At 39.7% G+C, this 12,073-nt stretch overlaps 1 protein-coding gene across 2 annotated transcripts in view; it reads right to left on the reverse strand.

The window, feature by feature from the left end:
* The window catches only part of NPC1 (NPC intracellular cholesterol transporter 1), a 28,922-nt gene that overhangs the window by 932 nt on the left and 15,917 nt on the right, over positions 1-12,073 (reverse strand). For both annotated transcript variants that reach the window (XM_035564071.2, XM_035564073.2), the window contains 14 exons: positions 11,548-11,650; positions 10,381-10,570; positions 9,806-9,988; positions 8,961-9,075; positions 8,288-8,415; positions 8,055-8,195; positions 7,398-7,487; positions 7,093-7,283; positions 6,185-6,300; positions 5,479-5,608; positions 4,888-5,088; positions 2,566-2,797; positions 1,382-1,495; positions 330-492 (listed from right to left, as the gene is read on the reverse strand). In XM_035564071.2, coding sequence (XP_035419964.1) covers positions 330-492; positions 1,382-1,495; positions 2,566-2,797; positions 4,888-5,088; positions 5,479-5,608; positions 6,185-6,300; positions 7,093-7,283; positions 7,398-7,487; positions 8,055-8,195; positions 8,288-8,415; positions 8,961-9,075; positions 9,806-9,988; positions 10,381-10,570; positions 11,548-11,650 — 2,097 coding nt within the window. The remainder of the gene's footprint in view (positions 1-329; positions 493-1,381; positions 1,496-2,565; positions 2,798-4,887; positions 5,089-5,478; positions 5,609-6,184; positions 6,301-7,092; positions 7,284-7,397; positions 7,488-8,054; positions 8,196-8,287; positions 8,416-8,960; positions 9,076-9,805; positions 9,989-10,380; positions 10,571-11,547; positions 11,651-12,073) is intronic.

The following is a 12,073-nucleotide window of genomic DNA, read 5'->3' on the forward strand; positions in this document are numbered from 1 at the left end:
GCAGGTTTGTTGCACCCATGGCCATGTCCCCATGTTTAGAGACATGCTACTGGCTATTGTGCCACGTGGGCCTAGGCAGACACCTCCGTTAAGAATGGCACAGTGCAACCATGCTGGACAGGTTGAGCACACCTGTAACAGTGAGCTTGCACTGCCAACCCTCTTTTTCCAAGGGATCTGGCTACTTGCATGATGGAGAGGCAAGTTTAAGTGTTTTTTAATTTTCTAATTTTGTAATTTTTTTTTTCTATTTAACGTAGGAAAAGATATCTACAGGCAGCTAAGCTTTTTTTGGTTTATGTGCGTTTTAAAGCAGACTCATATCTTACCTATGTAACTAAGCAGAACTGGAAGAAATATTAGTCCATGTGTTGCTCCCAGAAGAACCATAGCTAGATACATCCTGAAGTAGAATATCTTGAAGATTTGAGATTTGGAAAAAGCCAGTACTACAATTCCTCCAAATTTAGTCAGTGTGATTCCACTGAAGACCTGTCAATTAAGAAGTGGTTTTCTTAAGTAGAGTTTCATGTTCTAACTACTTAGCATTTGCTGAAAATGCTTATGTAATTTGAAGCTCCTAGATGTAGTACACCAGCTTCCCTGTTAATCTTTAGAACCCAAACCAACCTACTAGACCTACTCAAGAGAAGAGCTCCCCTTTTAGTCCTACTTGACACTACAGGCCAGGCTCAGTGTGATAAAAATATACTCCAGTCCGTGTCTCCAATATACTCCAATCTGTACAGCCAAACAATTTTAGTTTGATTTTGATGTCAGGCAGATACATACATATGCTAAAGAAAGACATTACTTGGAGTAAATAAACATTTCAATAAAGTTCCTTTCCTGGGTGGTCAAGTACATCTAGCACTGGAACAGTCTGTTCCACTCGCCACCCCCCCCAGCTTGCTCATCTTAATTGCAGTGAGATGACAGTACTGCCCAAGTACTGAGCTCTGCTTTGTTCGCAAAGCTCCAGCATCTTCCCATATTCAGGACTTTTCCAAGTTACCTCTGAGCATTTGGAAGAGAGAAGCGCTTAAACCTTAATGAGACAATTCAATTAATTGGAACTACTGGTTCAGCTAAAGCTGTTAGCTCTGTTCTCTACTACTAGGTAGTATTAGTATCAGGCTAATATGAAGTTAATCAAGTCCTGATCATCCCTATTGCTGGTAGAAGCCTAGGTTGATCTTTAAGAATTTTGATTAGTCATTTCCTCCCCACCCCACCCCACCCCTTCCTCACCACCCCCCCCCCAAGCAAGGCCATCCTGGGGCCATCCTATTCATCCTATATATAACTTAAGGATATTGATATAGTCTAAAGTTCCAACTTGGCTACTCATTTTTCCCCAGTACAATAGGTAGATGCTTACTGAACTGCCCATGTGAGACAGAGCTTCTTCTGCACGCTCTACTCTACTGCCCTTAGTACTAATAGTGAATGCTCTTGTGACGTGACTGCAAAATTCCACAGCAATACCACAGCTCTAGATAGAAAAAGAAAGCATGCGTAAGTGTCATTTAGATCAGCATTTTGATGGTAAGGTCTCTACTCAGAACTCTACACAGGCTAGAAAAGTTCTACTTGTGATCAGTTACCAGTCATTGGAAAAATGTCATTGCAAGTTACAGGTTCAGCATCAACTTGTCACTAGAGGCGTTTGAGTACTGTATGGCATTTTGTCTGTTTAGTAGTGACTGGTGATAATCTGATTAAACAAGAATCAGAATAGGGGATGGTGTTAGAGAACAAAAGTTTCTTGGTGTTGCAGGAAGCTGACTTCAATACAGTGTGTGTATGCAGCAATCACTTAACAGTGAAATCAGTTTCTAGACACTAGCTACAATAGCATAGCTTTAGAACAACACCAAGTTACACACATGGATTTTATACCATAAGGTCAGCTGAATTTAACGCTTCATTTAAGCAGGCTTTTTAAGATGAAATTCATCATTTACAACATTAAACAGTTTGGAAATCCTTTACTTATGCAGCAGGTAGACTTTCACGAGTATATATGCCTAGTCGTAACATGGGGCAATGGTTTATTTTCTCGTAACATTCTCAGACCTGCCACAAACCTCTGGAAAACAAGGTTAACCAGAGCATTGGCAGCACTCAGCTGTTAGTAGCTAAGTTCTACAGCGTTTCACCAGGGCATTCACTGCCCATGTTTTCATCCATTTATGCAGGAACAATACTGATGCAAGCACATCATAGATCTCTGCAGAACATGAATACAGCAGAAGCCTCAACATTAACTTTAGGCATGAGCAACATCAGGTGACAGCACCTAGCCTAAGTAGTAACACAGCTATTGCCACAGAACAGAAGCCATCTATTTTACACTTCAATTGCTGTATCTTAGCTGTACTAGTTTTATTCTGACAAACTAGTTCTATTTTCTATACACCATCTAGAAGTATTTAGATAATTCTACTACTATCGTTCAAGTGTCTGACAGTTTTATAGAAAAAGACTACTTAGTGTCATGAATGACACACTAAACTGTTCAATACTTGGAAAGAGAAGCAGACAAATGTCTCGTTAACTCACCATAACAAGATTTACTAGTGAAACTGCATTCAAGCTGATGCCCCAGAGCCACATCACTCCAAACATGTTGACGATTATCATAGCAATAGTTACTGAAACCACAACAGCAGCCCATACTTCAAATCCAAGCAGCACAGTTGTCACCAAAAATATTGATCCCAAGGAGATGCAGAGGTTAAAGATAGCATCATCCACAATTGTCAGATACTGTTCATAGAAGACATAAAATACACTATGGAAAGAGCAGAAGTTGTGATTAGCCATCCTACTTGCCAGGAACACAGCTGTTTCTGCAGAAAGCCACATTTTTTTCCATTAGAAGGTGAGTCTGAACTTCAGAACAGTTCCCCCTGTATTCAGCCCCCGATAGGTAATAGCTCTGCTTTAGTAACTGTATTTAAATGCAGTAAGAGAGAATGTTTGAACAAAGCTGCTTAGGGTGATGAGTATCTACTGTCATTTGCCATTTACATAGAAATCTGGAAACTAGAACTAGCCTTGAAGAAAGATCAGCTAGCTGGAGCTAACAAAGCTGCGTGATCTATATGCTTTATCTAGTGAAAACTCCCAAGTGACTCTAGAAACACCTCAGTATTTTGAGCTGTTTAGGTTTTGTCCAACTACAGGCAAGAAATATACAACAGAAGTCACCTAGTACCAAGAGTAAGATGCTAGCATTGGCTCAGCTTCTGTGATAAAGTAGTTCTGTCATTATAAGAGTCACCAGCTAGAAATGGCTTCAGAATCACTCCTATGGAACACCAGCTGTTACAGGACAAGTCTTTACTACCACTTCAATGAACATTATACCTGAAAGTCAAGGTAACGCTCCTACTGCAACATAAGCAGCTGTAGTAGTGGCTATGTGGTAGTGCCTGAGATTGCTTGTAGTATCTGCAGTAACTACTGCAGAGGGTCTGAACTGATTCATTATGCAATGAGACCACAAGGATGGGCAGGATTCTTTGAAGCCAGGAGATTAGTATTTCTGCAGTACAGACGCTAGTTCCAGTTCAGTTTTGTTATGCTACTACTATGGAAAGTCTGTGTATTATTATGCAGAGTCTCTAGTGTATTGATAATCGTGCAAGCATTAAGCAATATTTGACATCGCTACTGTCACTGCTTTAAGTTTAATTGCTTCAGCAACAGCTTACGTTTAAAGTCAATACAATCAAATTACAGCTTGCAACTATCCAAACTAGCATATCTCCCTAATTTAGGGCAACTACAGAAACCTACTATGAAAGTTAGAAGACTGAGTTGAATCCTGAGCTCTATTCCTGAGTTGAATCCTGAGCTCTATTCCTGAGTTGAATCCTGAGCTCTATTCCTGAGTTGAATCCTGAGCTCTATTCCTGAGTTGAATCCTGAGCTCTATTCCTGAGTTGAATCCTGAGCTCTATTCCTGAGTTGAATCCTGAGCTCTATTCCTGAGTTGAATCCTGAGCTCTATTCCTGAGTTGAATCCTGAGCTCTATTCCTGAGTTGAATCCTGAGCTCTATTCCTGAGTTGAATCCTGAGCTCTATTCCTGAGTTGAATCCTGAGCTCTATTCCTGAGTTGAATCCTGAGCTCTATTCCTGAGTTGAATCCTGAGCTCTATTCCTGAGTTGAATCCTGAGCTCTATTCCTGAGTTGAATCCTGAGCTCTATTCCTGAGTTGAATCCTGAGCTCTATTCCTGAGTTGAATCCTGAGCTCTATTCCTGAGTTGAATCCTGAGCTCTATTCCTGAGTTGAATCCTGAGCTCTATTCCTGAGTTGAATCCTGAGCTCTATTCCTGAGTTGAATCCTGAGCTCTATTCCTGAGTTGAATCCTGAGCTCTATTCCTGAGTTGAATCCTGAGCTCTATTCCTGAGTTGAATCCTGAGCTCTATTCCTGAGTTGAATCCTGAGCTCTATTCCTGAGTTGAATCCTGAGCTCTATTCCTGAGTTGAATCCTGAGCTCTATTCCTGAGTTGAATCCTGAGCTCTATTCCTGAGTTGAATCCTGAGCTCTATTCCTGAGTTGAATCCTGAGCTCTATTCCTGAGTTGAATCCTGAGCTCTATTCCTGAGTTGAATCCTGAGCTCTATTCCTGAGTTGAATCCTGAGCTCTATCCTGTAGCGAAGGAGAGGCTTCTTGATTTTAGTTATCAGCCTAAAGATAAATTAGTGCTGGACATAAGTCTTTTTTCCTCCTGGATTTTTTTTTAGTAAAACCAATTTTTCTTCTCTTAGACAAAGCAGAAGACAAGTTTCTAAGGTGTTGTTTGCTAGTAATTCTCAGTTGTGCAAGTTAAATATGCCGCTACAGTAAGAAAGATCTAAGCATACCTGTAAGGAAACACGCGATAGTTCTTCTCTTTGATGCCCATGGTTTCAGTAATGTTGTCTGCTATAATTCGAGCTTTTTTCATGGCGTCAATAAAATCAGATGATGTTTTCAGTACAGTATGGTAAGTACTAAAATAAGTTGCTCCAACATCAGTTTTGTTGTTTATAAAGTTGACAGCAGAACTATATGCAGCATGTCCTCTGTATAAACAGAATTTCACATGTCAATGAACACCAGTCATATTTATTACTTTTATAACATATATATCCTTGTTTCTAACAGTTTCCAAAGCTGATACTGTTGTGGTCTGAAACCTTGCAAATTTCAAGATTACACAGGATACACTAGACTATAGAACTTGTTTCTTTATATGGGGAGGGAAACTGCTGTTCCATTTGTTTGACAATGCATTTGTTTTCACAGTTTTGTTTCAGAAAATACTATAAAAACAGGTGAGACTTAGATGGTTTGTATAAATTTTAGAGGAACGTTAGGTAGTCATCCTGACAGGCATACACAGAAGGGCCACACTTCTACCGCAAGCATCTTTGACATTGGTCTAAGCAAGATATGGGGAATATAGCTCTTACCCTTTGCCACATTTAGGATTAGGGTTGTCAGAGAGAAACATTGGCAAAAATGTCATGAAGTCTTGGCCTTGTGGTCTCTGCTTGCCTTCTTGAGTCAGTGGTCGACAACGAATACAGGATGGATCAGTGACTGCAGAAATACCGAAATCACGTTGGCTACAGGATCAAATATTCTTTGTCTTAACTAAACTAGTTAACTTCTGGCTTGAAATAATATGAAACATAATTCTTTAAAAAGCATTTTTGAGGAAGAGACAACTGAACAGCCCTACAATTCTGTATTAAATCTGCAGTCATGTTTTTGCATTTGCTACTACTAAGGCAAAGTCTTCAAGACAACTGTTAGCTACTTTTGTACTATCTACATCAGACCCAGGAAGGATTGTATCAAACTCAAGAATTTCAACAGAAATGGGATAGAAAGCTTCTGCTGGTTTCATTAGAGCACAGAGATCAAAGTTTCATAACAAATTATTCTTGAAATAGTCATTGCATTGGCTGTCTAGGTAAGCCATCTTCAACATGCAGCATTCCAGCAGAATATTTAAGTTCACTCAAACAGCAGTTCAAACAAATTAGAGGGCAGCTCAATAGGTTCCTACTCACAGAAAGGAAAGCTCTTCACCTCACTCATACCACAATAAAGTGTTTTGGCTGTGAAACTTCAGCCAAGCTAATCCCCTGGCAACAAGGTAGATGCTAGTACCTGAAGCATTGCAGAACTGTCCGGTGGTATTGTAGACTCTGCAACAGGATGACTGTGGCTTCACCCAGTCAAAGTAGTCATCAATCCAGGATGATGGAGCATAGCCTATCCTTGTACTAACAAAATAGCACACTCATTAGTAATTTAATATTTAATTCCAGAACGCATCTCTTGATCTCTCTAGTGCCAGTTCTTTCTACTTCAACTCATTCTGGTGCAAGCTCCTTAGTTCACCCTGTAGTCCCCTGCTCTAGGACCTCATCCAAGAGCTGGTCTTGCTTGTAACACTGCAGCTAGCAAACAGTGGGAGCTTCTTCCCTGTATTTGAGCTCCATTGCCAGTATCAGCTTTCCATTTCCCCTGCCCACTTCATGCCTCATCCCATCTCGGATATCATTGCCTGTTGTCAAGCAAGGCTCCTCCTTCAGTCAGGCTGAAGGAAGAAAAAAAAAAAAAACACTCCACTGAAGAGAATTTAGAAGAGACTTTCTTCAGTTATGTTTACTGTATTCCAGACGCACTTCTCACTTAGCTGCCAGAATATTAGGCTAGTTTATTGACCAAGTTTAGAAGCTGACCATGCAAGTGATTTCCTAGGAAAGCTGAGTCATACTGAGAGATTTTCATGAACTTTTCCTACTACCATTCCCGATTCCTTGAAGGACCGAGTCCTTTTTCCACATCTAAGTGCATCAATACATCCCACCAGTCCAGACAGGATTTAGCCTCATTCTAGGAAGATTACCACAGCTTTTTCCCCTTCCTCCCTTCCATAAACCACAGTATAAAGCAAGCACTATAGTGTCAGTTGCACAATCACCAGCTGAACCTAAGCTACATTAACAGGACACACTGGTCAGTGACATCTCTTCCATATAACCACACAGAGAAAAGCACGAAATACTTACTAGCTACTGATTTCTGCAGCATTGAAGATTTGCTGGACAAGTGAATCATTATTACATCCCATTCCACCACACACCATGTTCTGCCCTTCCAGAGAGGTGTAGTTGTGCCCTTCTTCAAGAACAAAGTAAACAGGAGGACCCGCATGCAGGTACTTGCTGAGCTGGCTGAAGTAATCCATTACATAGGAGTCCTTAAAGGGTAAAGTTTTCAGTTACTGTTACATAATATTGAAGAGGCACAACAGGATTTCAAGCTTTCCATTCAGCCTCAAATTGCTGAGCAGAGACATGATTTTAAGACTTACATCTGGCATTGAAAGAGACTGATCAAGTCCAATCTCTACATTGTGCATAACTGCTGTACTGAATGACAGAACGCCCACAAACAAGGCAATCTGCGAAGAAAGCAGATTCAGGGAGTGAGAACTGTGCAGAAACAACAGGCAATAGCATTCTAGAAATAATTTACTAAGTTAATAGCAATGATGCAAAAAGGCTCTAGCTGAAGCGTGCTACCCAGGCTTAGTACTACAGTAACAGTAAAATCTAGGGCCACAGAGGGGACTGGTTAGGTAAGGGCCAATTTATACATAGAAGGCAGCAGTTAAAGATACACTAACTACCTTCTGTAAAAAAGCACAGTAACCTCTAATTGAATTAAGCATCATTCTCCAGCAACAGCAAGACTGGATTCATACAGCGTGGGAGATGACATGTTGACATACTCCTGAGATGATTTGATTGTTATGAATACAACTCTATTAAATTTGGGCCTTGAACAATCCAAGATCAAGCACTTGCAAGTATACAAACTCATTCCAATACCAATGCTGGCAGAAAGAAATGCTAGAAATTTCATTTGTTTTATTGTGTTTAGTATTTTTTTTTCAGTATAAAGCCTTCAGGCTCAACATTCTTGCTTAAGTTTAGATGACTGCCAACTGTAAGCAGAGTGTACATACCACTATCGGTCTCATCCAGTCCTTAAGCAGATATGGAGAATACAGGTTTTTGAAGAACAAAAATAAGATGCTCTCAGAACGTTGCACCCCACTTGTTTCTTCACTGCCTTTGATACAACACAGAATATCCAGTCTATTCCTCTGAAAATGAATTGCAAAGTATGCCGGGTTTAGTAGTTCAGCAGAGGACGCCATCCCAATCACACAGTGGTTAGAGAAGCATTTATACTCACCTCTTGACGCCTAATATCCAAGCCCAGGAGACTTACAAAGCAGGTGACTTGAAGAATAAAATCTATGAGTACAGCCATTCCAGCAAAAAGGGAGAACGTGCGGACTGCTGGCATGGTAGACAGTGTCCCTGAAGGAAGTGAACCAGTTTGTTAAACAAGTAAGCTCCCTCCCCTGTTGGAGAACCAATGGCAAGTTACACTAGGAGTAAACCAAGCTCATTTTGAAGGACAGCTCATTTACACTTCAAGGGTGCCTCTAACACGCTAAGGGTGAGCTTCAAATAGATTTTTATCACTGGGGCACCTTTGCCCAATCAGTGGAAAAACGATTGAATGCCATATAGGAGTCAACATACGCTTATATTTGAAATATTCCCAGTATCCAATTTAGACTTTAGTTGCTACAAATATGGTACAAAGCTCCTGTCTTTTAAGCAAAAGGATCTAATTCTGAATGTCAAGTTCTTAGTGTAGAATGCGGCCTCACTCCGCTGGTCTTAGAGCTACACTGGCCTGTCCCAGCAGAGGTAAAGTTAAACCTGATTATAGCAATAAAAAGCTAAGCTAAGCTTCCTCCATAAGGGAGCTTTTGCTTTGTTTAAATATTTTAGCTTTGCATTTATTCTTACAATATGCAGGTATGATGTGAATCATTTGAAGATAAGGGTCTTACCTAAGAAGAATGCTACAGTCTCAGAAAAAGATGACAGAAACATACTAGGTGCCACATCTCCCAAGACTCTGCCAATCTGTTTATCCAGAGTTTCACCCTCAAGGCGTTCATCTCTCTGTTTTAAGATAATAAATTATTAGGAATCATGGAATTAAAAAAAACATTCACATTGTTTTAAATATTCAAACATCCAAAATCATCATTGCCACGTTACCATAAGTTACATAAACTGATTCTAATATAAAAACAACATTAAAATCCCACCCTGTTGCCTTACTACTGTATTTTAGGGTAGGTTTAAAGCAAGTTCAATGCTTCAGCCAAAACCACACACTCACCAAAAGCAATGCCAGGTGTTTGTTGTTTTTTTTTTTTGGTGTGTTATCAAGCCTGTTAAACTACAAAGCTGATTACCCACCCATTAAATATTGGTGCCAAAAGTTCCTGGTATTAAGCGTCTAGCTTACTACACAATTACTACTCACAGTGCACTAGAATTACAAGTGATCAAAATAGTAGCAGAGTTCTGCAAGTACCGAAGAGAGATGTTAAAATTATTCATTTTTATATCCTTAGTATGTGGACCAGAAGCCATAATAAACAAGCTTGATATCAGCTGACAGCTAAGAATGAGCAGGAGTTTCCACATTTTGGGGGAAGGAGTGAAGGGAGTGGGATATGGCAATTTCATATAATCTTGGCTTTCTCCAAGACCACTAGATGTCCCCTGATATTCCAGAGCTGCTCAGACTGGGATGAGCACTAGAGTACAGAGGACTTGGCTCCAAAGTAACACCCTTCAAAAATAAGAAATACACATTTAGAAAACCACAAAAAATAAATACCTGAAGTGTCTGCACTATAATAAAAATGTTGTCCACCCCAATAGCCAGCACCAAGAAGGGAATGACTTCTATCACAATCAGTGTCAGCGGGATTCCAAAGTAACTGAAAATGCCTATAGAACACGCCACTGAGCTCAGTACAATCAGGATGCCTGCAATACCCAGGGAGATCTTGGAATCCACCTAAAAAAAAAGTTGTAATAACTGTTAACCAAATCAGCACCACCACATAGGATAGACTATAGCAAAGGCAGAAAGCTACATTCTTTTGTAGAATGGAGTTAGTAAGAAACTTACTTCTGTTCAGCCCCCCCGCCCCAGAAGAGACAGTACTTAAACCTGGAGCCTTAAAACTTGTAGCTAACTGCACATACAAAGTGAAAATAGATCTAGTTGAGGAGGTGAATAACATCTGAACTGTCAAGTGTAACAAAAAGTTTCCCCCAGCTCTAAGTCAAAAGAGGACTCAAGGCTTTATAACAGGATTGAATGCAAGTGTTCCGCAAAACTACTGCAAAAGCTACTTAGCAAGCTGTAACTTCAGTGTTTAGAAGCAACGAGAACTATAAACATACCAGCAGTCTTCTCCAGCTCTGGATATGTCCCAAAGCTATGGAGATGTACACAAACATTACAATATAGCTTATCAAAACAGTGCCGATATCACTATTGCTTTCACGATTGATTTCATCTTCAATACTCCGTTCAGCAGAGAACGATATAGTCAAGTTTGGATTATGATAGTTCCTCAAGAAGTTAATAAACCTAAAAAGAGAGGAGAGTCAGTCACACTTTAAAGAATAAAACACCTTGTAGAAAAGGCTTGTAAATTGGCTGAAGACAAATTTGAATTATCTGTGTGGTACAGGAGTGCACTGTGGTCAAATAGTACTTTGAGGCACACTTCTCGTTTTTAAAACTGTAATACTGAGATGGGGATGCTGGCTACACATCCCTAGAACTTGGCTCCAAGCACTAGAAATACGCTACGCTGAAATACTTTTCATGTTCTCTCCAGAGGTAGGTGATAACTAGGTATCTTGTGTAAGCTATTTCAAAGCAAAAGTGCAGTCTTCCTCAAAGCTAGATCTATAAGTACACACATGAAATATGACTACAGCTTGCTTTCAGCACTTGAACAATTTACTAACCCTTATTTCAGTTCCCCTAAATGAAGGGAGATGCTTGTGAGGCATGCAGATGCTAGTTATACTTGCACTTAGCCTCAGACCTTCTAGAACAGAAGTTTGTTTCATCTGAACTATTCGCCAAAGCAGCTGGCCTGTGTAAGGCAACAGCAGCTCTTCGGTATGGTGAAGACAATGAAAGCTTTTTAGATCCTCATTTGGAAGATAGCTTTTTAAGAAAATGACAGTTTAAGAATTTCAGAATAATGCTGTACCTTTGCACTGGTGGTTACAGTAGAGCAGATTGAAAGAAGTGCCTAATTCTAACACGAGCAACACATCAAGTTTTCTGTAGCTACTTACCAGCAAGTACTACTAAACTAGATGGTCACTAACAAGACAAGAACTTATCTCTTCAGAGCAAATTAAGTATATCAGATTAAGCGAGTCTCATGACCAGTAACAGTCAGTCCTTTACAGGTTGTGCTGCTTCTCAAAACATCCCTGTAGTTACACAGAGCAACTGCAAGTACAGCAGAGGTGTTTCGCATGCTTCTATGTTTAAAGGTTGCTTTAAGTACTGTATGCATTTTAGAATACAGGAAGCATACTTACTCTTTTTCCCATGCCAAGGCTTTCATTAGCTTTCTGGAGTCATTGTAGTAGTTGTTAACAGGAAGAGTAATAACAAGAGCTGTAGCATTATTATAGTTATCACCTGTAGAATAGGAAAAAAGTGCCATGCATTATGAAACAGAGCTTACATTCCAGTGTTGGCAGGAGCAATTAAGTTTTAAGGGGTATTCAATCAGTCCCAACACTACATTTCTATTGAATGCAATCTGTTCAAACACAATGAGTTCTCAAACACTTTACTGAAATAATCTGGAGTGCTTATCATTCATTCCTATATTCTAAAGTAATCATTCATTATCATTTTCATGGTATCCTAACATTAAACAGTTGTATGCTTAGACAAGGTGCTATCACATAACTAGTGCTTATGACTTAATAAGAGACAGGATCTGGCTTCCTAACATTGTATCCTCGTATACTTATCTTTTAGTCACAGCAAGTAAAAGAATCTAAAGTTAATTGAATACTTGCCTTCCATGGCTGTTCTAGCACATTTGCTTGATGT

Source organism: Cygnus atratus, chromosome 2, assembly GCF_013377495.2.
Source record: "Cygnus atratus isolate AKBS03 ecotype Queensland, Australia chromosome 2, CAtr_DNAZoo_HiC_assembly, whole genome shotgun sequence".
NCBI classification, from domain to species: Eukaryota; Metazoa; Chordata; class Aves; order Anseriformes; family Anatidae; genus Cygnus; species Cygnus atratus.